Below are 25,348 nucleotides of genomic sequence, written 5' to 3'. Positions count from 1 at the left end.
TTACAGTTTACATAATAGATGATTCTAGAAGGTGCTTAGCTGGAAAGCTGGATGCTGAATATGAATTCTTAATGTAGGAGTCCATCAACTGATTATCTCTCAATGGGCATTTGCTTTCCAGAAATCACTTCCTTGAATACTTTAGATTTGGATCCAACGTCTGCTGAGTGGGAGACGCCAGGCACCACGCTAGGTGGGGCCTGCATTGTACGTGTGTGACTGTTCGTTCCATGGCTCCATCATACATCCAGTTATTATGCCCACTGACTTGAATTTTTCCAGAAAAATGTCACTAGTTTGGACCCGCTATCTCACTTTTTAAAAACAATTATGTTCTGGGCATTCAAGTGAGAACAGTAATTAAAAGCAAAACAAAACAAAAATCTCCACCTAGTCACACCCTAAAGCTAGTTCAGTAAGGCTCTACTTTCTCAAGATATGTCACTTTGTACTTTTAAAAGTAGATTATTTAAAATATGACCCTTAATAAGCTGAAAATGAAAGTTTAATTGTGGCAAACGAGGAGCACAGCCTAAAATCTGCTAAGACCCTCGGCTGAACGGTGCACATGTACATGCTCCCCCCACCTGAGTCCTTCAAGCAAGCACCGGAACCGCGGACATGGACGCCTGCCGCGGTCCCCACACAGACTGGGCAGCAGGAACGCAGGCCTGCGCCATGTTTATAAGATGCACAGTCAGATTACACACTGTTCACCAGCTTCAGCAGTTAATGATTTCGCCGCAGACTGCACACAATCAGTACAGCGTCCATAAGGAATTTGCCGAATTGGTCTATTTTCCAGTGTCCCACACGCTGTGTCACACGGAGCTACCGTCTGTGGTCCGTGGCACGCAGCCCCGGTCGTCAGGTCAGTGACACTGGGGTGCGGGCACAGTGGGGCTGGTGCTGCCGGCGTGTGTGTGTGTGCACGTGTGCGCGCCCCAATGCACCTGCCTGGACTGTCTCCATGCTGTGCTCTGTGATGCTACAACAGGAGCAACGGTCTGGGGGCCACACTGTAATGTGTGCCGTGCATGTGTGTGTGCGTGTGTGTGTGTGCATGTGTGTGTACGCACACAGGCACGTATGGACCTGTCCATATGGAAGCCACACTAATTGTGTGTGTGTGTGTGTGTGATGTGTGTGTGCGCACATGTATGCACACAGGCATGCACGGACCTGTCCATATGGGAGCCACACTGTAATGTAAGCATGTGTGTGCGCGCATGTGTGTGTGTGTGCGCGTGCATGTACGCACACAGGCACGTACAGACCAGTTCATCTGGGAGCCACACTGTAATGTGTGCGCACGTGTGTGTACGTGCATGTGTGTGTGTGTGTGTGTATGCGCGTGCATGTATGCACACAGGCATGTATGGATCTGTCCATATGGGAGCCACACTGTAATGTATGGGGTGTATATGTATGTGTGTGTAATGCGTGTGTGTGTGCACACGTATGCACACAGGCATATATGGACATGTCCGTGTGTCTATCTAAGTACATGTGACAGCTGAGGCCTATTTCATAAAATCCTGGGACAAACTTACTTCTGAAAGGAGCGTGAATTTCTGTCTGCCACACGGGGTTAGCGACAGCCAGCTCACGCCCACCCGGCCGAGGAAGCTCCCCGCTCTGGCCGCCCAGCGGTCCACCGTACCTAGAAATTTGCTTCCCTGGAATTCAGAGTTTTGAGGAGCTTTGAGAAGGCACCCCCCTTTACTTTTAAACACACTTGGCATTTCTCTGCAAACTCTAAACCAATAAAGACCGTATGCATCTACATTCTTCAGAAACACTTTTTTCTAGAAAAGAAATGAGTTTTATGAAATGATTATCTTTGATGTCATAGTTTTGTGTCTGACATGGACAGAAAATTGGATACAAAAGCAAAACCATCTTAAGTTTACAGCCCGAAACATGCTCAGTGCCCTGTGCGCTGTGCCTTCTATGGGTGTGTCTCCCTCACAGGGCTGGACACCTCAGGTCAGAAACACGGTCTCAGATACGAGGCATGTGGCAGATGGATGAACAATGTCAGTTCAGCCATATGCTTTCCTGCCCTGACCCGTGACCAGAGGGAAAGCTTCGGTGACCAGCAGACAAGACCGACTTCAGCAGCTGGTGCCCCAGAGGGTCTCGCAAAACTTCTAGCTGCTGGGAAGGCAAGCAGGCGCGCTTCCCGGCACTGTCCCCATGTGTTGGGAAGAGCATCCAAGAAGATGCCGGATGGGCTGGGTGCACTGCCCTAGGTTCCCGGATGACGAAGCCAAGATAAGGTAATCGAGCGTGCACACCATAAAGGCCGCAGCGCATTTCAGTGACGAGCAGTCTGAACCACAGCTTGAGAGAGTCAGCATCTACCATCGAGCAGGACGGAAAGGGATTCTTTAGAACCAGGGTAACGGCACGGCAGTGGTCATTCGTCTCAGGACTTGACCAGGCAGACTTAGCGAGTGAGTTCGGAGCACCTGCGCCCGCACCTGCATCCCTGCAGCTTCACCACATCTGTACCTGGGCCCACACTTGCATTTGCACCCGTGTCTGCACCTCCATCTGTTCCTGCACCTGCTCCTCACCTGTGCCTGTCCCTCACCTGCACCTGCATCTGTGACTTTACTTGCACCTGTCTGTGCCTGTACCTGCACCTGCACCTGTGTCTGCACCTACACCTGCTCCTGCACCTATGCCTGCACCTGCCCCTCACCTGCCCCTGCACCTGTGTCTGCCCCTGCACCTGTGTCTGTACCTGCACCTGTGTCTGCACCTACACCTGCTCCTGCACCTGTGTCTGCACCTACTCCTGCACCTCACCTGTGCCTGCACCTGCCCCTCACCTGCCCCTGCACCTGTGTCTGCACCTGCACCTGCACCTGTGTCTGCACCTGCTCCTGCACCTCACCTGTGCCTGCACCTGCCCCTCACCTGCCCCTGCACCTGTGTCTGCACCTGCACCTGTGTCTGCACCTGCTCCTGCACCTCACCTGTGCCTGCACCTGCCCCTCACCTGCACCTGCGCCTGCACCTGTGTCTGCACCTGCACCTGTGTCTGCACCTACATCTGCTCCTGCACCTGCACTTGCACCTGCGCCTGTGTCTGCACCTGCGCCTGCCCCTCCCCTGCGCCGGCCCTTCCCCAGTGACACGCTGGCCCGTCACGCCCGGCGCGTCACTACCGTCAGGATTACCGTTCTCGTCCTCGTCGTCGTCGTCGTCGTCGTCCTCCTCGTCCTCCTCGTCCTCGTCCTCCCCGTCCTCGTCCTCGTCGTCCTCCTCCTCCTCCAGCTCCTCCTCCTCCTCGCGGTCGCCCTCCTCGTCCTCCTCGTCCTCCTCGCGGCGCGCGTCCTCCTCCTCCGAGTCCTCCTCCTCCTCGTCCTCCTCCTTGTCCTCCGCGTCCTCCGAGCCCTCGCTCTCGTAGCACTCGTCCACCGAGGAGCTGTCGGCCTTCGCGGCGAACGCCTTCCGCTTGGGCGCCGGCTCCTGCGGCTGCTTGTCCTGCGTCTTCCGCTTCTTGGCCAACGGGCAGCCGTACACGCTGTGCGGACACAGGGAGAAGACGCGTCACTGGCGGGGCCCCGCTCGCGCTCCTGCGGCCGAGCGAGGGCGTCGGGGCTCCGGCCCCCCGCCGCGCGCGCGCCCCCGCCGCGCGCGCGCCCCCGCCGCAAACACGCCCCCGCCGCACGCGCGCCCCCGCCGCAAACACGCCCCCCCGCCGCACGCGCGCCCCCGCCGAAAACACGCCCCCCCGCCGAAAACACGCCCCCCCGCCGAAAACACGCCCCCCGTCGAAAACACGACCCCCCGCCGCACACGCGCCCCCGCCTCACGCGCCCCCGCCACACACGACCCCCCCGCGCCCCTTACCCCTCTACGCCCCCGCCCAGCCCCCGGTCCCGCCACCGCACGGGAACGCGCACCCACGGCGCTCGGGAGTCCACACACAAATCCCCTTCCTGAAACATCTTGCTGGACACGCAGTAGGTGTGCTGCGCGTGCGACAAGAAGAATCAGCTCGCGCGGTGTGTTAGCACACACCCTGTCTGTGAAACCTGAGGCGGGCGTGCTGTGACACAGCCCTGAGTGCACGGGGGTCTGTGGACGCCAGACACAGTGGTGCCTTGCGCACGAGGTGCCGCTGAGCGCAGCCGCGCGGCCTGACTCGCTCACACACGCGTCCGTCCCGACAGCACAGGACACGGCGTGCAGGCCCCGCCTAAACGCCGCAGAGGTCGGTCCAAACGCGGGCAAGACGCCCAGGCCGGCACCTTCGCCGGAAACGGCAGTTTTCCGACGCGACGTTGCGGATGACAGGCCTCGCCTTCCCGGAACCCCTGCGACGCCCTGCAGGGAACGGGGAGGGGGGGGGCATGGGTGCCGCCCGCGTCGGTCCAACTCGAGCCACCGCACGCCTCGGGGCACTCGGACCCGCTTAGTCTGGACCCGAGACGTGAGACACCTGTCCAGCCTCTCAGGGACCGCCCGGCCCGTGTTTACCTGGGGAGGGTCCTTGGGGGGCGGACGCCAGGCCCTGCCGCATTCCGGGGGCAGAGGCGCAGACACGCCTGGAGACCTGCTGGCACCTCGGCACAGTTTTACACACCGAACACCGGGCGTGCCGCGGGCACACGCGCAGCGAGGGGCTGTGGAGTGACAGCCGCCGCGTGATAAATGCTACAATGACGGCGTGACGGGGGCGCTACGTAGAGGGCCCGCGGGTCCAGCGAGCTACGGAGGGACGCGGCTGGGGCTGCGTCGGAAGGGGATCCACCAAGCTATGGAAGCACATTTCAGCCAAAACAGAGCCTTTGCCGGGCGCCTGGGGGCTCAGCCGGTTGAGCGTCCGACTTCGGCTCAGGTCGTGATCTCACAGTTCGTGGGTTCGAGCCCCGCGCCGGGCTCTGTGCTGACGGCTCAGAGCCTGGAGCTGCTTCAGATTCTGTGTCTCCCTCTCTCTCTGCCCCTCCCCCACTCATGCTTTGTTTCTCTCTCAAAAATAAATAAACATTAAAAAAAACCCAGAGACTGCAAAGACATGAACACAATAAAGAACATGATCTGTACAGAAAATGGAAATAAATACCAAACAGAGTCCCTGGGGGGACCGCAGGATCGTGGCGCGGAAGGTCTAGGAAGGGGCAGACTAGCCTGGACACCCATCCTGGAGGGGCTTGTACGGAAGGGGAAGGCGAGGCAGCCACTGTGCTGACCTGACGTCCCACGAGGGTCCTCAGAGCCACACACAGGTCCCTGATGGGTGCTGCCCCTCCCCCAACCAGGCTTGGGTCCGTAGTTGAGGGGAGGGACGAGCAGGTAGGACGCATCGTGTCTGGAAAATGATGTGTGTGGATCAGAGCGAGGGGTTGGACAGACATTCGACTTTGCACTTCTGGGTGCCCAGCCGTGAGTGTGCATCTTGCACGCTTGCTTCAGGGCCGGAAGGAAGGCATCTGTAAAGAGGCCAGTGCTCCGCACATACTTGGTACTCGGTGTCCGCTGTCAGACGGTCACGGTGATTTGCACCCTTACTCAGGAGCCGGGTGCTCAGCAAGCATGTCCCTCCGTGGTTTGGACACTCACTACTGTGCTTCGGTCACTGCCATCAACACTCCCCAGGCCATCTGGACCAACGGCAGGAGGGACAGGGAACGGCGATGAGCCTGTGTTCCCGAGAAAATGCTTGCTTGCTTCCCTGCTTGCTCGGGTGCGTCTCACACTCCGGGAAGGGTCACGCCGTTGGGCAGGTGCCCTGGAGCTCACTGGCACGTGCTGGCGCCTGGAATGTGTGACTGCGGCCAGTCCTGTCTCCAGCTTGAATGTCCCTTTCTTTCTTCATCTGAGAAGCGAGGGCCCCCGGCGATTGCCAAGCCTCGGCCTCCCCCCAGAACCCCAGCACCGTGGGGCACCTGCCTTTTGAAACTTAGCACCTCGCAGAATCATAATAATCAAAGCAAGAATAATCCTTAGTGTGGCAGAAGAAAACTGAAGAGAGCACGGATTGGTCTACGTAGCATTGCTAAGATGAAATACTCAGGGTTGTGAGCTTTCTCCTGCGGGACTCTTTCCACGGACGGGGGAGGCCGAGTCAGTGGCCTGAGGCACCCGGGGCGGCACCCTGGAGGCCCAGCCACCCCCACCTTGCCGCCCACCCCCTCGTGCCCAGCCAGGCTTCCTGGAGGCGGCGCTGCTCGGGGACTTACTCATGGGTCCAGCCTGTCCGTCCCCATGAAGGGTCGCCAGAACACGCACTTGCTCCTGCCGGGCCGGCCCACAACGTCCCAGGTCGTCAGGGCCGTGGTCACCTGCCCGTGACGGAGCCCTGCTCGGCATCCGCGCTCCCCGCACCGCAGGCGCTCACCGGAACAGGGCACCAGGCCTCCTCCAGGTGGGGTGGGCCGCCCTGGCCGGGCTTCGGGCTCCGCCCCCGGCTGTGCACGGACACCTGGCTGCCGGAGACTCCTGGCGCCCGCGTGCTGCTCGCACTTAGATGATAGGGCAGCAGCGTTCAGCGCGGGGAGGGCAGCCGCCGTCCGCACAACAGGCGCCGCAGCTGGGAACGGGCAGCTGGCCTGGGCTCCGGGCACACGGGCTCCGGGCACACGGGCCCCTGGGCTCCGGGAGGCCGTGTGTCTGGCCCAGAGGACACTGGGAAGGCTGGGGTCTGAGCTGTAGGTCAGGGTCTTGACCCCGAGGTGGAGGCGCCTGGCCCTCTGGACGGCCCCTCCTTGATGTCCGCCCACCTGCTCCTCCAGGTGCCTCCTAGTTTCCTGATGGGAACTGGGCCCCCGTCCCCGGCGCCCGCTGTGGGGTGGCCCTGCCGGGTGGCCACGCAGGGCAGCGGAGAAGAGAAAAGGAGGCAGAGTAGGCAAACCGCAGAGTATGGACGGCGGGCAGCGTGGGGGTGGCGGTCAGGGCAGAGTGAGAAGGACGGAGCCGGCGCGTTTGTGCCCTGTCTCCACCGGAGCCTCACCTAGCGTGTTCTGGTGTCAGCGTGTGACACGTGCCGCAGGCAGCCTACATGCCGTCAGGGAGGTGACGTGGAGGGAACGGCATGTCCAGAGCCCTGTGTCCCTGTCTCGGCTTTGTTAACACCTGGATGGGCTCCTGGGCTCTTGCCGGGCCTCAGTTTACCTGTCTGTGCAATGAAAGGATTGCCCGTCTGTTTGCCCTTCTAGGTTTTTATCATTCAAAATTCCTGAATGGTTTCCTCCTCGCTGTCCCCAGTGAAGCCCCCATCATCTGCTCATCTGCTTCTATTTACTTCCTTATGATACGGTTTCAAAACCATTTTGATTAAATTTCTGACTGTTGGAATTAGCTGGCCTCAAATGTCCAATTCACACGGCTCGATGCCCGAAGTCTTTTCCTCTGTCCATTACCGTGAACTGAGTCAAATCACACGCTTACTGCACACACATTCCGTTGCCCCTTTCCTGTCTGATCCGGTCCCACTGGCTGCCAGTGCCCACTTTCAACATGAGCGCCAAGTCCAAGCCCACGAGGAGGCCTCACTCACGCATCAGCGGCTCAGAGCGCGCTCAGGCGCACAGACGCCTCCCGGTCTAGGGGACCCGGTGGCTGGGGATGCTTTGGAGCTCACGCCTCCCTCCGCCCGGAGGGGAGGATCTGCACACACGGGAAGAGCGGGTGCTGCCTTCCTCTGCCCGGCAGGTCGCAGTGAGCGTGTCCACACCGTGTCGCACTCAGATTCACCTGGGCTCAGGCCTGTCAGCACACGCGAGCCCTTCTAAGAAGACGGCAGATCCCACGGTCCCGGAACGTCTCCAGGTTGTAGACACCAAGTGGAATACACAGTGGAGTCCTGGGAATGACTGGGGAGCTGGCGCGGGCGGAGGTGAGGCTCCAGCTAAATGAACGCGGCAGCTGCACGGCGGGCCCTCCCCCGTTCTCCCGCGCAGGAGGGTCCGAGCTCAGCCGACTGTGTGGGGTTCACGTTGTTGCTTTGGTCCCCAATTCTGTTCCTCAGTAGGACAGTGGGCCTCCACCAGCTGTGTCCGATGGCGGCCGGTGGTCAGGGAATACTGCTTGAATGAACAAACCATAGTCTCCTCCAATTATTAAAAATGAAAGTACTTATTGGGACACGGGCGGCTCAGTTGATTAAGTTTCTGACTCTTGATTTTAGCTCAGGTCATAGTCTCATGGTTGGTGAGACTGAATCCTGAGACAGGCTCTGCACTGGGTGTGGAACCTGCTTGGGCATCTCTCTCTCTCTGTCTGCCCCTCCTCTGCTCACCCTCTCTTCCTCTCGCCCTCTCTTCCTCTCTCTCTCGCTTCCTCTCTCTCTCTCAAAAGAAAAAAAATAAAAGCACTTATCATGGCCTGTGTGATTATGGGTTCTCCTTCATGACACTGAGAAAATGGCTTGTGTTTAATTGGTTGTTAGACTTTAGGGCTGCAGTGTCCAATTCAGTAGCTGGCAGTCATCTGTAGCTACTTAATTAACATTAAAGAAAAAATAATTACCTCCCCAGTCACACTGCTGGGACTGTAAGGGTCCAGTGGCCACAGGTGGGTCGTGGCTACCACACTGGTGATGCCCATCCCTGCAGCAAATGCAGTGGACAGGTCCGCGGCAGCCACCTGGGACGCAGTGGGTGTTCCTCAGATGTTTGTTGAGTGAACAGCAGATGGTTCAGACATGGGATATCGTGGGGAAGCAGAGCAGGACAGGGCGGGAAGGGCGGAGCTTTGGGAGGTGGCTCTTAGTCCCAGAGCTCTGACTCCAAGAAGGCTCATTCACCTCCTCCCGTCATGCAGGGGAGCGTATTCTGTGCAGCTGTAGCAAAACCAGACGAGGCCTGGAGGACGAGGCCGACCGGGCGGAGGTGTCCAGTGATGCCCGCAGCGCCCCCCGCAGCTCACGGAGACCCTGGACGCCACGTGCCCGCCTGCGGTGCATCGACAGGCTCTTTGTCTCCGTATCGGCCTCCAATCCCACCACTTCACAGGATGCACCACATTCGGGGATTTCAACAGATGCTTTTCTATTTTTTTCACACAGTCGAACGCTCAAAGCGCTAGTGGTGTGGTGACTCAGGGTGATGGCAGCTCGCGTGGTCGGGCCCCGCCCAAGGTCCTGGAGTAGCAGAGGGGAGAGCTGTGGCCCGCCGGTGGCGGGGTTCCCGTGGCCCGTGGCCTGGAGCATCCCCCCCGGTGCAGCTCCGACAGCCCTTTGGTGTTAACTTAGTTGACACAATCATGAGTCTGTCGTGTCAGGTTATTCTAGAAAACTGGTTACTTGGCCGCAGTGAACACTTACATTTACAATGTGTTATAAGCTCTCAGCCCTGGTTACTATGGTGTCTTCAGTGGCCTCTTGATGTTTTCATTTATCTGACTTTAATACAAACAGGGTAGGTCTCAGGGACTGGAAGCGGGCGTGGCGGTGTGCTCCAGCCCGGCGCGGTCTCACAGCCTGACGAGGAGACTGGGGTCGCACCTCCCGGCACCGACGGGATGCCCGCGAAGCCCCGGACAGCTCACAGACGCGAGGCGCTCTGCATGATCTCTCTTTCGCGGTGACACACCTCTTGCATTGCTTGAATGGCCTCGGTGGTGCCCGGGCTAAGATACTTCTCTTGGAATCATGCAAATATTTGCACGGGATTCCAGGGCCCCAAGTTCTAATCCTGGCTCGGCAAATACAGCAGGACTCACGGCGCACTTACCTGCTGGTTTTTACCATCTTCACCGAAACGAGCCACTGAAGCCTCAGAACGACGGGATAGAATTGATTATAAGTCCCCTTTTATGGGACAGAGATCGTGAGGACCTGCTAAGGTCACACAGCTGAGCAACACCAAACTGTGCGTGAGGCTCTCTCGTCCCCACGTCTCGCCTTTCTGGTTTCTGCCTTCTTGCGGGGCTGCTGCCAGGACCCAGCAAAACAGTAACTCACCTGCTCCCCTAGTGTCTGCCACATGGGGAGCAAACAATACATTCTGTGCAACGAATTAGACAAAGCGGCTCCTCTGTCCATTTGTTCAGAAAATGTTTCACTGAGCAGCTGGGACACAGTCCCCGACCTCACAGGACATGAGCAGAGAGTTGCGGATGGACAGGGCGGGGTGGGGCAGGAGACACACAGACAGACAGACACCGGGGACGGATGGGCCGCCCACACGGAGGGAAGAGCTCGGGCCATGTATGTGGAGAGGCGTGCGGACAGCCGCAGAGCCGCCAGCACCGCACACACACCCCTACTTCTCAGTCTCTATAGCCCCCAAGTCTCCGTCAGGGGCGTCAGCCCTGCGTGTGTCCAGTCCGTTGGGAGCCCCCGCCTCACGCTGGAGGAGCCTGTCCTGGACTTGCCTGGCCTGCTCTAAGTGTCTGTCCCCAGGCCCCTGCCCCCTGGGAGCCCCAGCACCCTCCTCACGGGGACGTCCTTCCCTCCCTCCGCCCTGGCCGGGCCCCTGCTTCTGCAGCCAACATCTCTGCCGTCCGCCGCCTCGTGTGGGTGCAGCACGTGGCCCAGGAGCTCACGGCAGAGGCACGGGAAAGGGACACACGGGAGACGCTTGCACACGTGCAGGTGTGCGTGTGCTGCCCACCACCGACGGCCTGCAATTCTAGGTGGTGCGGCGTTTTCCTCGGCACTTCTGCCGTTTTCTTCCTTGTGGTCTAGCTCCTCGCCATCCGGTCAAGAAGTCCAACCCTGTTACGAGTTTTGATCCTGTGTGTGGGGCGGGGCTGCGAGAGCCCTTGCCGTCTCTCCGGCTGGGGCTACGCCTCCGTCTGGCCGTGCTGCTCTGGAGTCGGCTCACGGAAGGGTTTTCTTTGCTGCGAGCGCTGTTTGTCCTTACTGTCGGCTCTGGCTCCAGATACTATTTGGATGTCGGGTTCCTGAGCCATCGCTTGTGTTCTTATCTTTTCTTTGTTTCCCCCCAGAGTTTTGTCCTTCTAGCTGGGAGGTTCCTTCAATTTTACTTCCAATCCTTCTCTTGAGTTTTCTTATTTCTTGTTATCTTTCATTTTTCTAAATTTCTTAGCGGTCTTAATTGTTTTCTAATGTTCCTATTTCTTTGAGAATATTACACCTTTGCAGGGAAGATTTTCTTCTTTTTACAGAATCTCTGTTTTCTCCAAGTTGTTTTTTGTGTTGTACGTTTCATGTTAGAGGCTTCCCCCCGGACCTGGTCCCTGGACGGCCCCCACACGTGGGGCAGGACTGCGCTGATGGCGGGAGTCAGGTGCGGTGTGACCAGGCTGCTTCATCGCGTGGCCCAGCAGGAAGTGCCCTCTCCTCCCTCGCAGGAGTCCAGCGAGGAGGCTCGGGGCCTCGGCAGGCAGTGCTCACATGTCCGCTCAGCCCTCCCGTCTGCTGTCCGCCTCCCGCGACCTCGGCGGCAAGGACGGTTCTTTAAGCGGATGACGCCCCGGGATGGAGTCAGCTCACCGGGCTCAGGCCCGAGCGGCAGTTGGGGTGCTGCCTCTACACACACGTAGGCCGGTGTCCCCACTGCCAGATCCATCGTCACACGGCCCGCGGTACCTGGTGCCATTACTGCGGGTTCTAGGGGTTTCAGGATTCGGGTTTCTTCTAGGCCACCCATGGTTTGCCTATCGTGAGGGGCCGGGTGTCTGCTAGATCACACAGCACTGAACTCTCCGCTCCTTTGCTTCCAGACTTCTGGCGCTGTTTCTCCTCTCCCATTATTTTCCCAGTGTCCTTTTGCCTTTAAGAACCAGACTCTTGGGTGGCGCCTGGGTGGCTTAGTCGGTTAAGCGTCCGACTTTCGCTTAGGTCATGATCTCGCGGTTCATGGGTTCGAGCCCCGCGTCGGGCTCTGTGCTGACTGCCAGCTCAGAGCTTGGAGTCTGTTTCAGTTTTTGTTTCTCCCTCTCTCTCTGACCCTCCCCTGCTCACGCTGTCTCTCTCTCTCTCTCTCTCCCCTAGAAATAAATAAAACATTAAAAAAAAAAAAAAAAGAACCGGACTCTTGGCCGCTGTTTTAGTGAGGCCTGCCAGGGGGCCCGAGCTAGCAAGGTGTTCAACTCTTTCTGGAACTTGGACGTTGTCTACTTATTTTTTTTAAGTTTATTTATTTTGAGAGACAGAGACAGAGAGTGAGTAAATGGGGGAGAAGCAGAGAAACAGAAAGAGAGAGAGAGAGAGAGAGAGGGAGGGAGAGAGAGAGAATCCCAAGCAGGCTCCACACTGTCGGCACAGAGCCCGACTAGAGGCTTAATCTCATGAACCACGAGATCATGACCTGAGCCAAAATCAAGTCAGATGCTTAATCAACTGGGTCACCGAGGTGCCCCTACTTAATTTTAAAGAACTTAAAAAATGTGACTCTGTTCTTCCTATATAATTTTATTTTTGATTTTTGTAATTGGCTGCTTTTCTTTCTTTCTTTTTTTTTTTAAGTACACTTATTTGTTTTTGAGAGAGAGAAGGGTGCACGTGTGCCGAGTGGGGCAGAGAGGAACGGGACAGCGAGTCCCAAGCAGCCTCTCCTCTGCCAAGGTGGAGTCCACGGACTGCGAGGTCATGACTTGAGCTGAAACCAAGAGCCAGACGCTCAACTGACGGAGTCCCCCAGGCACCCTTTCTGTGTAATTTTAGATCCCACCACGTGACCTGGAGCCTGGATGGTGGCGACCCATGCCCCCCACTCTCCTCCTATACCCCACGCCCACCCACGACTGTTCCCTCTTGCCGACCCTTGGCAATCCACCTCGAGGCCCATGCTCTCCATAAAGTCATTCCTGACGTCAAGGACTCAGGACCCTGTGCCTTTAGGAAGCCTGCACCTTAGACACCTCACACCAGTCGTGTAAAAACCTCCTTACTGTGCTCTTGACTTCCTGAGACACGTGTCCCTTATCATCTCAATTCAGCTGTGTTCTCCTTGGCTTAGGGACCGTGCCGTATGGCTAGTTATTCCCAGCCCTCCCCGTGCCAAATGAAGGAGCGGGTCTTCCACACATCTGTTTCCATCGGTCAATATCATTGACACTTCGGGTGCGGGCCCACCAGCCTTTAGACTTGATTTTACCAGCATCTGGCTTTCAACGAAATGTGTGCTATCTCCTCTCCCCGTAAAAAACTACATTTACTATCTTCGTCATTTACGAGACTAGAATGTTTAGAACGTTGGGATAAAATTACCCTGAGAACCAAGCTACCTCTTGGCAGTAAGATTAGAAAACCAAACCACTATGTAAATACACATAGACTTTTTCTATTTTAGCTAAAAATGTCAAGTGATTAATAAGGTTTCCAGAAGACGCCGGTCCATTACGAGCTAGCGCCCTGTGTGTGAGGAGGCACTGCCGACTACGAGAACACCCTCGGAGCCGTAGGGTCTGGAGGATGCAGGAACCTTAGAAATCACCGAATCCATATTTTGACCTAAAAAATGAAGAAACTGAGGCCAAAGGGATTAAGTGGTGTGTCCGGGCTCAACGCGTCGGTCGGCATCGGACCAGACTTTGTCTGGGAGCAGCTCTTCTGTGGGGTACCACGCCGCAGAGGGGACCCCAGCCAGGAGCCCCGCCTCTGTAGGGGGCCCGTCTGCGCCCTGTGGGCATCCCGCACACACCGGCCAGAGGAGGCGTCTCCGCCCGGGAGAGACCCACGCAGGCAGACACCGCCCTGGGCTACGCGCTACACGGCACCGGCCCGATGGGCGCAGGGACAAGGGAGACCGGGCTGCATTTAGTCCAGATGAGGACATCTAATGCTTGAGGCGGCACACGTGACAGCACCGGGAGCCAGTGGCTGTTCCACGTACTACCACAGGCACGCAATGCCATGGTGACACTCAACACGGCAGGAACTTGGCGCTCTGGCACTACTTCGCACCGGAGATGTGAAGTACGCCACACCGACGAGGCTGTCACAGCTCCCGTGAGCTGCGGGTGGTGAGATGCAGAAGGAACTAGAAGCATGTCACTTATGTGACGGCCCTGGGGCGAGTGTGTAAGAGAATGCAGAAAACAAAGGGCTAAAGATGTCCTTCTCTCCTCCAAATACATGCTAGATTATTCTCCTTCAGCTGTGGTGGGACGCGGCACTTTGTCTTTATGTGGTTGGTAGGAAATTATTGGGCTGTAAAGCATTTAAAGTTCTGGTAGTTGAGGGACTGAGCTGTTAGGTTTAGTGTGAGGCGGTGGGCAGTGCCTCTGAACATCCATGGCTCATGTTGATCATAGGTGTGCATTTTAGGCACACACAGTCATACACACATGCACAAACATGCATGCACACACGACACACATGCAGATTCACACATGCACACACAAATGCACACCCAAACACACAGGCACAAGCTCACAGACACACACATGGACACACATATGCACACACATGCACACGGAACGCATACCTATATACAAACATGTGCACACAGAATACACATGAACACACAAGGCAAACACATGCACAGACATATGCACACACATGTACACATCAGCACACACACGCACACTCTGGGAAAAATGTTCTTTTTATAGAAATTTGAAGCTTCTTAAATATGCATTTTCTAATAAGCAAAATATATAAGCTCTTAATCCACAGAGATTTTCAAAGCTGCTCTATGGTTTCATAGGCAACAGGCTACAAATATTGAGCCTTAAAATCTGGTCGTTATAAAGATTAAGAATGTTTTCTTCATAACGTAGCCCTGATCTTAGCGCCTGTGGCAAGGGCTGGTTACAAGCTGCCGTGACTGCACATTGCTGTCGAGGCGCAGCCGCATCACCAAGTCCATCTGCGTGTGGGCCCCACCCGGAGTTTGGATGATGCCCCCGCTGAACACTGCTATGTTTATTCCCGTTATTTATTTCTCTGAGGCATCGAAATGTGCCGGTCCTACGGAAGCACGCAGCAGGTTCTTTACTGCGTTGCCGGCCCTGCTCACGACCTGGCTCAGGGTGTGTATGTGACGCGACCACGTCCCCGTTCGGGCGAACAGAACACCACACTCACGGCTGTGGGTCTCCACCACTCTGCTTACTGCCTGCTCTTCTCCCTGAACTCGGGTGACCAGAGAGGCGGCTGCTCTCGGCTTGGACGGGCGGCCTGCGTTCACACGGGAGCCTAGCGGGAAGCGCTGGCGGCCACCCTGTTGGTTTCGCATGAGCTAGAGTGAAATCTCATGGGGAAGGTGCTCTGAGTTTGTCCACCCACGGTGCCCTCCTCTCAGGATCTCTCCTGCGTTCTCTGAATGTGACATCTCTGTCGCGTCTTCCTCCAGCTTGCTTGTCACTGTGAGCGGTGGGGGGGTGCCCTCAGGGGACATGCGGGTGCCCCGTGTGGCTGCCATGGTGGCTCTCAGAGTTCCCAATCAGAAGGGATGTGCACAAGAGGCTGTCGGGGGAGGCGTGCTGCACGGTGCAATCACACTGCTTTATTTAGGTATGATGTCCCTGGGAGTCCTGTCAGCTGTGAGGTCCTGGTGTGTGTGTGCGTGCGTGTGTGTGTGCATGCGTGTGTGCACGCGCGCGTGTGTGTAAGCCAGTTCCGTCTTTAATGAATTTCCCACATCTCAGTCCTCACTTCTTTCCTGTTGCTTTGAAGCTGCTCACATCTTCGGGCAACAAGGAGGAAGACTGTCTTGCTGCAGGAACCTGGCAGGGACCTGGGCACAGCTGGCAGGGACCTGGGCGCACCTGGCAGGGACCTGGGCGCACCTGGCACGAACCTGGGTGCACCTGGCATGGATCTGGGCGCACCTGGCACAAACCTGAGTGCACCTGGCAGGGACCTGGATGCACCTGGCATGGACCTGGTCACACCTAGCAGGACCTGGGCACAGCTGGCAGGGACCTGGGCACACCTGGCAGGACTTGGGCACACCTGGCACGAACCTGGTCACACCTTGCAGGACCTGGGCACAGCTGGCAGGGACCTGCGCACACCTGGCATGGACCTGGGCGCACCTGCCATGGACCTGGGAACACCAGGCACGAACCTGAGCGCACCTGGCAGGGACCTGGGCACAGCTGGCAGGGACCTGGGCACACCTGGCAGGACCTGGGCACACCTGGTACGGACATGGTCGCACCTGGTACGGACATGGTCGCACCTGGCATGGACCTGGGCGCACCTGGCAGGGACCTGGGCGCACCTGGCAGGACCTGGGCGCACCTGGCATGGACCTGGGCGCACCTGGCAGGGACCTGGGCGCACCTGGCAGGACCTGGGCGCACCTGGCATGGACCTGGGCGCACCTGGCACGAACCTGGGCGTACCTGGCACGGGGCAGGTCCTCAGTGGGGTTTATCTCTTATGTTTGTTTTACTGAGCACTTGGCTCATTTGCGGCAAGACACAAGATGTTTTGGTGGAAAGGCCCTAACCCTCCCCGCGGGTCCCCCTCGCGTGCTGACAAGGTAGGAGGCTTCCGCATTGCCCCCAGCACTTTGCTCCCCCCAAAGGGAAGCCATCTTCAAATGCAGCCGGACCTGCTGAGTCTACTGCATACAGGGTAACATCCGGCTGTAGAACTTCCTTCTTTTTTAAGGAAACTCAGCACCCCTTCTTTTACCTGGTGCCGAAACCCTCCCGAGGGCCTGGAGAAGAGGGAGCTGCGCACGGGGAGTGCAGGACGGAGCGAGGGGTCCGACTCGGTACTGGCTTTGTGGAAGCGGTTCGCCACGTGGCACTTAAATCTGTCTCCATACTGAGTAGTAAGCAGACAAGACGTTTTTCCAACCTGCCTACCTCCCCGGTACATCTTACTTGTACACATGCCTGCCTCCCCCTGTGAGTAGAAAGGTACATCTTAGTTGTACAAATGCAAAGCTTCTGAGATTGTTTGCTCCAGAAATGAGCACTGCTCTGGGAGTGCTTACTACGTACCCGTGAGTGGGCCAGTCCACCACCAGGGTCTGGGAGAAGAAGGCACTGATCAGGTCCTCAGCACCTTCAAAGGCATCATCTGGAATGACGGACCACAGACCACAGACCAGGTGTGTCCCTGGCAGCACCGAGGCAGCCGTGTTGGGGACTCCCTCCTTCCCTGTGAGGTGCTCGCTGGGTGAGGGGTCGGGAGGCCCCTCCTTCTAGGGTCCTGTGGTGTTTCCTCCAACAGTTCCCGTGGCAACGCGGTTCCTCACGGTCTTTATTGAAATAACAGTATCAAAAATTTAGAATGCCCAGCACTAAAAAGAAAGGAGCCAGGGCTTGTGTGCGGAGTGAGGGCTGGTGTGCGGAGCGAGGGTCTGCTTGGGGGTGTGAGTTTCCAGTATTTGAGAGATGGCAAGAGAGGTCAGTAGTGTGATATCATCTTATTGCAAGGAACACAAATAACAAATAAAAAACCAGAACCTGAGGAAAAAGGCCAGATGCTACAGGCCACTCGGAGATGCTCATTGCATGTGATGTGCCCGTGGGTCCCAGGCCGCCCGTGGCACCACGTGGCCCAGACCCAGCTGCCACCCCGTGGGAGACCCTGCTCCTGCCCATGTCCTGTCCTTCCCGGGCCAAGGGCTTCGCCCTCTGAAGGCCGGGGCGGGGAGAGAGGCAGGGCTGGCTGACCGCCGCATGGTCTCAGAACGGCCCCCGCGGAGGTGGGGCCCAGGGCTCCCTGAGGACGGGGCTCGGCTTCCAGGGGTGCAGCAGGGACGTTGGCCTTTGCCTGGAGACCGAGAGCCCAGAGTACTTTCGTTTCTCCTGAAATGACTCTTGGATGAAAATGATTTCTCACCACTGGGTGAGCGACGTACGGGCTTTGCTATTTGTAGCCCTCCCGCCGCATCCTGAAAAGGAAACGTAGGCCGCCAGCAGATAAGCCAGTGAGCCCTGTGCTGGGCAGAGCGGCGGGGTGGGCACGGTGTCACCCGTTGGCGCGGCCCCACTCGTCCCTGCCACCAGCGAGGGTCGTGGCTGCGCTGCCCATGGGGGAGCCGAGGGGCAGAGTGGGACCATCTACCTGCATGTGCTCGCTTACTGTCTTCTGGAAGGTGCCCATGGGCCATGGAAAGTATTCAAGGTTAGAGACTGGGAAGGTCCACTGTACAAAGAGGCATTTGCCCTCATGTGTGTAACACCACAGACCAGAACTGCTAAACTGGGAACAGCGCCGGGCTAGTGAGTGGCCGCGTGCAAGGCCCTGTTCTCTGGGCATCACCGGGGTCTGTTCTCTGTGCCTTTGCCACGAGAGGAAGGACCCTCATAGTTTATCTCCTTCCGTGGGGCCCACAGAACCACAGAACCACAGTGGCATCAGATTTCCGTCCAGCTGGAAACAAACGGCACCAGAGAAGGACACGGGGCGCGGGGGGAAGGCCTGAGCTTGGAGCCGGCGCCCCTGGGATCCAAGCATGGCCCGGGAGGTCCCTGAGCCTCAGCGTCTCCAGCACCTGAGGGCGAGAGAGCGTTCTCGCGAGTGTGCGAGGACGCCAGGCTGCAGGTGTGTCCGCAGTCCCCGCGCTCCACGAGGCTCTGGCGGCATGGCGGAAAGGCCCCCGTGGCGCAGACCCTCGCACTGCTCCTCGCGCCTCCTCCAGTCACCCTGCCGGCCCTGGGCCCCGAACCCGGGAACGCAGCCCCGAGGCCACGCTGGGCCCTGCTCTGCCGCACGCCGCCGCCTTCCTCCTGCCCGTCTGCACGCTCTGCTCGCTCTCCAACTTGCCCCTGACCGTGGTCGTGGCGCACGACAGCAGCTGGCGCCCTGCACGCCGTCCTGAAGCCGGGGCTTCGACACCTCCCTCTCTGCACCGGGGCCGGCCCTGGGGGCTGCCTGGGACCCCACGGGGACCGGGCACTTCTGTCCTCACTGGGCTTCCTGCGCCCCTGCCCCCTGCACGGCCCTGTCCTGGCCCCGTCCGAGTCCACACTGAGGCGTGGGAGGAGCCGCCCTCCCCGGTGGCCAGGGGCCTCGGCGCCCAGCACACGGCTCCCGCGCTGCAGGGGTGTGACGCTAGCTTCGCCACCTGGCCGACCGGCTGAACGAGTGAACGAAATGTAGAGCTTCCCCACGGGCCAGGCCTCATCCCGCATCCCCTCCCTCTGCCCAAGCGCCCACAGCCCCCCTCGCTGGCCGGTGGGAGGCTCCCCCCGGGAGCACCGACCAGCCCAAGAGGCCGCGCCCACGTCCCCCTGTCCCACTGTCCCTCAACACAACTCCATGCGGTGCGTGGGACGCTGTGTCCCACGTGTGTTTCCGCAGGGTGGCGCAGGTGCTGGGGGAGAAATGCACCCCCCCCGAATGTGCCCTCCACGTGCAGTAGCGCTCCTGTCACACGGTTTGCAGGCAGTTAACGTCGGGACGCACCCCCGGGGCCCTCCTCCCATGAAGGGGCACAATCTTACTATGGATGGCAAACTGAGGCAGCGCCATCTGTGCACATGTGGAAATTGCTCTACTTTTCAACCATTTTCCCTATTCACAGTCCTTTTATTTCATAGGTAGCTTCACCTTCCAGCAGGCATTTAGTGAGTGTCCACTGTGAGCCGGCGCTGTAAGGGGTCCCTGGTGAGGCGAGCGAGAGGGTCCGTCCCAGGGCCTGAGGACCATCCATTTGGGAGCGAAGTTTCCACGTGGGCAGAAGCTGCGATCATGGAGGGAAGCTGCCACGAGCTCACAAGGCTGGCGTCGGTGACAGGCTGTGTTTGACATGCAGAAAGGACTCCACTCTTTAGAGGGACGTGGGAACTCCTAGTGCTAAGTGAGAGCCGTCAGGCAGTGGCTGATGTGGAACGTGGACTGAGCCAGGAGTTCTGTGTCCATCTGTGTCTCTCACATGCCAGGAGGTAAAGTGAATTGTTCCAGATCCTTCCGGCAATTGGAGCCAAAGCTGGGACAGAAAAGGAAAAAAAAAAAGTCTTCCAACTTCATTTCCAAAATGTCAAATTTGGAAACCTGTGTCCAGTCATTTCGTAGGTTAAGGTCACCGTGCACCGTGCCCAGTGCATTTATAAGTGGCACGAAAGAGATGTGAAGTGAGGTGTCCTTGTGCTCAACATTCTGGGGCGCCAAGCAGAGCCTGCGTGGAAAGCCCGGCCCACGGCTGGAGATGGTCCCCCTGGGCACGCCTGTCTCCAGGCTCGTCCCCGCCTCCTCCTGCTGCAGCCCTGGTCACACGGCCCTGTGATATCGCACCTCTGGACGCACGTGCCTCCCTGTCCGAGCCGCACACCACATGTCACGGCTGCTCCCAGGGCGGGAGATGGCTTCTCGCCCCCAGGTGTCCTTTCTGCTAGACGGTGTGTGCAGGCGAGTGTGCGGCCATCAGCATCGCGAGCATCTCTCCTGCAGTCTGCAAAGTCACACCGCCCCCACCCCCCGGCCTCAGCAGCCCCCCAGGAGCCCTGTGATTTCTGGAGGAAGCGACAGGCGGAGACCCCGTGTCAGGCGGAATTCCAGCCCGTCCATCTGCTCGCTCCTGCTGGATCTCCTTCTTCCGGATGACATTCCCTGCCCACCCAGGTCCTCCGCGCGTGTGTCCTGGGGCCGTGGCCGAGGGCAGCTCACCCAGGGAAGGCTCGCCGACCACCAGCAGCTCGCCCCAGCCACACCGTCGGGTGGGGTCGCAACAGCAGCCTCTGATAAAGCTGCAAAAGCCCGGGGTGACGGCAGGAGGGGTGAGGGACTCACCTGGCTGGAATCTCTACGCCCGACGCCCGCCTGGATTCTGATCGTTTTAAAATCTGAAGACATTTTTGTAGAACGTTCCAACCCACAACTGTAGCAGTGGAAAAAAGTGATCTACAGAAGTGCTCGCCAAGTATTCCACGGTGTTTCTTGTTTTCAGGAGAAAAAAGATGCCCATTTATAATTTAAAAATCTGAATTAAGCAGCTCTATTCTGTAGGGTTATACACTTGTAAGTGATATAAAGATAAAAACACCCGCGCTAAGGAATTACCGTGGATGGGGTTCCAGGGCATCGGGGACGAAGGGGCCCCGCCCCAGCCTGCAGGGCGCACACCGCATCCGGGGAGCAGGTGAGCCCGGCGAGACCCCTGTTGTTAAGGAGCCTGGGGCCCAAGGTCATGGGGGCGGGCAGGCCTGGCATGCTGACTGGCTGTCGGTGGTGCCCTCTGGACGGTGGCTGTGCTGGGCACGCTGCCAGCTGACACCTTTTACTCCAGTGACTCGATGGGGACGACTGTGTCCTGAAGACTCCGGTCCCCAGGCTTCTGGTCGCCAGTAGCCCCGTCTGTGCGGAGACGGAGGCCCTCCTGGACCTGCAGCGAGCGGTGGGAAGCAGTCCAGGATCGGCCTCACGCGCACAAGATCACCCCTCCCGACGTGGAAGGGGTACATTTGGCCAGAGTTTATCCAAGTGCGTGCAGTGACAGGGTCGTCCCGAAACGCTGAGTGTTGAGTGGGTGTAGATCACTGTCGGCACTGAGCCTGGAGACCAGGGCAGCGAGGGGACCAAGCTCTCGCGCTGTCCCGCCCCCCCTGCACCAGCGAAGGCAGGGCGATGGAGGTGGCCGCCTTGCTGTCCTGTGGCGATGCAGCTGGTGACAAGAAGAAGATGCTCTAGTCTTCGGAAATTAAGTAACAAAGACACACGACAGATGAAAAGGAGCGTGTCTGGGTGCGCTCGCCAGTTCCACGTTAAAATGCAGAGGCACTGAAGGCGGGTCCTGCTCACTCGCCGGCTGGCGGGGACGCAGGGATGCCCGGCACCCGGGGCTGCGTCCAGGGTGGCAGAAAAAGGCCTCGGAGGAAAGGCACTGCCGAGAAGCCCAGGCGACGACAGGTGCGCCCGCGGACGCGCCTTGCAGGAGGCCAAGGTGATTTCCACTTGCTCACGTGCTCTGTCCCTGCTTGTGCTTCAGGCTCTGGTGTCCGGTCACCAGGCTCCTCTTCTGCATCCCATGCTTGCAGGTCAAGGCCGGGCAGGTGGTAGGGAGGGGTGAGCCCGTGACCATGACAGAGAGGAGGCAAGTGTCCTTTCTGCCTGGCGCAATGCACCGGCCCCCCCGCCTTTGTTCGGCTGTGCGAAAACACTCTCCTAAACTATGGGAGGGAGGAGAGGTCCTGGCGGCCAGCTCGCCCAAACACTAAGGGACATCGCTCTTGGGCAAGGAGAAGGCATGGCTTATGTCGTTAACCATGCCATCGTCCAGAACTGTATGGAAAAGGCGTTGTTGAAAATAATGATCAGTCTTTTAAAAATTGATCCTTTAACAAATAATAAACATCTTTTCCAATAAGAAGGAAGTATTCTAGAAACAACTGTATACCTGTTACCTGCAGTGGGGTAACACTGCATCCTTCTGTTGATGGGAACACAGACTCCTTTTGCTGGAAAGAAACCTAAAAGAACCACTCCTATTTTTCTGTTCTCCAACCCTGTGCTTCGCCTATGACAACACGCACCACAGAATCAAAGTTGTAAAAAGCTATCTGTAAAGATACTTATCACACATTATTTATAACACGAAAAAGTTTCAAACAACTAAATAATTTCCAACAATACGAATGGTGTTGGAAGTCAGCCATGAAAATAAAAATATCTTTACTGATATAGGAAAAGGCTCATGTTACAATGTTCAGTAAAAATTAAAAAGAAATACAAATTTAAATCCTGAGACTGATTTGAATAAACAACAAAAATGCATTAAAATCAAAGAAGGGTGCCTGGGGGGCTCAGTCGGTTGGGCGTCCGACTTCGGCTCAGGTCATGATCTCGCGGTTTGTGGGTTCAAGCCCCATGTCGGGCTCTGTGCTGACAGCTCAGAGCCTGGAGCCTGTTTCGGATTCGGTGTCTCCCTCTCTCTCTGACTCTCCCCTGTTCATTCTCTCTCTCTCTCTCTCTCTCAGAAATAAATAAAAACATTTAAAAAATTTTAAAAATATCAAAGAAAAAACCCAGCAGCAGTGGTGCCTGCTGCCCTGGGCAAATGTCACACAGTGGCCATGACACAATCAATACTCAGAGAAGCTGCTCCCATTTTCATGATTTAAGAAAACGAGTGTTTCCCTCCTTTACTCTAAGTCACGTCTGGCTTCCTTCCGTCTCTCGTATGAATAAAAGCCCCTGGAGAGTCAGTTAAGAGCATCTGAGAAGCAAACTCCTTTATATCTTTCCAAGTTCAGAAGTGTTTCAAAAACCGCAGAGCCCTGCATGTACACGGTCTTTCCCCAGATCCGGCGCCAGGTGCCTGAGCCGCGTGCCCGTGCCCCGCAGTGCCCCAGTGCCCGGTGGGGACTAGAGCCGCCAGACACGCATCCTGGCCGGGGAACGCGGGCAACCCCCCCCCCCCAGTTCTCCTCTCCTCTGCCTGCACCACACCGCTTCTTTCCGTTCATTAGAAGTCAGTTCAGGATGATTGAAGAAACATCCCGATGAAGGCCACGCTCGCCTCAGGGGAAGTTCACTCGGAGCGCGTGCAGCCCCTCGCAGTGATCCCTGCGGGGTCTGTGCTGGGCGGGCAGGAGGGGCTGGAGCTGGAGGGGACCTGAGTCCTCCCGGGTGTGGACAGCAGCCCAGGACCTCGGCGCTGCGCTGGCGGCCAGTGCCACCACCCAAGGGCCCAGAATTTGTAAACTGAAACGTGCTTCTCACATAGTCCAGTGGATATTGTTACTGTTACAGACATTACAAGGCCAACAGGGGGCTCCCACGGGGGGGGGGCACGGCAGCCCTCCTGAGGTCTGCTGCCCAGGACCCTTCGTGGCAGGCACCGTCCCACCGCGCTGCGTCCTACCCCTGAGGCCTGCCTCTGCCTTAGCCACCTGTCCTCGGAGAGAACCGGAGAGAACCCCGTCCACACCCGCTGTCTGCACTCATCCCTGTGCGCCCACCCGCCCACGTCCCCACCCACCGCTGTGCGCCCACGTCCCCACCCACCGCTGTGCGCCCACGTCCCCACCCACCGCTGTGCGCCCACGTCCCCACCCATCGCTGTGCGCCCACCACAGGGGTGGAGTGAGAAGACAGGAGGGGCCTGTGCCCATATGTGGCCCCAGCAGGATGGAGTCTCTGTTCCCAGACCCTGTGCCAAGCAGCTGCTCTCTGCGTGACAGGCCAGGTGTGTGTGAGCAGGACTGGAAGCTTCCATCGCACCCAGTGAGCACAGCCCGCAGATGAGAAGGCTGCTCCAGGGCTGCCCCCTGGTGGACCCCTCCCCCGACCGCGCCTGCATCCCCGCACTCAGCTCAGCTGCTTTCCAGAGGAGGAGGTGGCACCGCTGTGGCCGCTCCCCTCCACCCTGCCCACCCACCTGCTCCCAGGGGAGCACAGAGGCCCCACTCCCACCCCTGGACTGGCTGAGGGGCTCACGAGGTGGTTCGAGTGCATCCCCGAATCGTTATGCATTATTTACGAATGGAATTTCTTCCAAGATGCTCACTTCCCTGCTCTCACTCCCTAGAGTTTCAGGAAATGCATCCACTTGTACGTGAAGTGTATCTCTGTCGATGTCAAATACAGCATTAGAGAATATTCACGGCCTGGAGAGAGGCTACTAATTACAACGAGTCGGTCTTTTCAAGTCTGTTGAATTATACAAATGCAGTGCAGTGCCCTCCCTTAGCTCCTTCGTGAGGCCGCAGGGGCTCGGCGGGGACTCACGGGGTCCAGGCAGGCCTGTCCGAGTGAAGGACAGCAGCACCCTCTCAGGCTCCACACAGTCTGCACGCCACGTCCACGGTCCCCGAGCCAGCCTGCCTGGGCCCTGCCTCCCCGCGGGCTCCCGCGGGGCCCACACACGGGGCAGGGCCTGGAGGGGCCTCTGAGCAGCGCTGAACCCCAGACCCCACCTGTGAGCGTGACGCGATGCCCGGAGATGGTGCCGGGGGTCCCAATGCGGGACAGGGCTCAGCCCCAGCCCCTCCCGACCAGGCCCCTGACCCTGAGCTCTGCCGTGAGGGCAGAGCGAGAGGCAGCACGGCGCCGTCCCCAGCGGAGCCGTCCTCCGCGGCCACAGGGAGGCCTCGGGAGCAAAGGTCATGGGGGCCCCATGGGGGGTGTGGCTGGGGGCTGCGGGGGGGACAGCCCTCTTCCCTAGTTCGTCCGAAACGCTGGGACCATATCACGGTCACAGGAGGGGCCGAAGTCTGTGGGGTGGGACCCCAGGCTCTAGATCCGCGTCTGCCGAAGTCGGTCCTTCTGTGGCTGAACATCCCTGGGCTGCCCCTACCCGGGCGTGGGGACGAGGGCAGGTGTGTGAGGTGGCCTCTGGCACCACGGTCTTCAGGGCACCTGTTATCATCCCAAGCTCGTCAGGCTTGGCTTTCAGGTTCCTACCTGCTCTTGCTAGATGCTCACCCAGAACAAATCCCTTCTTCCCGATGCCTGCAGGCCCCCTGACCAGGTAGGCGTCTCTCGGGCAGTGATTCTCAGACTCAGGGAGCATCAGGGTCCCAGCCGGCCGGGCCCCTGCACAGCGTCTGACCCAGCAGGTCTGGAGTG

General features: G+C 58.3%; 1 protein-coding gene across 1 annotated transcript in view; it reads right to left on the bottom strand.

The window, feature by feature from the left end:
* Positions 1–25,348, bottom strand: part of MYT1L (myelin transcription factor 1 like) — a 272,202-nt gene that overhangs the window by 102,593 nt on the left and 144,261 nt on the right. The window contains exon 7 of the mRNA XM_039256014.1: positions 3,192–3,538. Coding sequence (XP_039111945.1) covers positions 3,192–3,538 — 347 coding nt within the window. The remainder of the gene's footprint in view (positions 1–3,191; positions 3,539–25,348) is intronic.

Source organism: Hyaena hyaena, unplaced genomic scaffold (genome assembly GCF_003009895.1).
Source record: "Hyaena hyaena isolate Hyena2069 unplaced genomic scaffold, ASM300989v1 scaffold_552, whole genome shotgun sequence".
Classification (NCBI taxonomy): Eukaryota; Metazoa; Chordata; class Mammalia; order Carnivora; family Hyaenidae; genus Hyaena; species Hyaena hyaena.
This window is presented reverse-complemented; position numbering and strand designations above follow the sequence as displayed.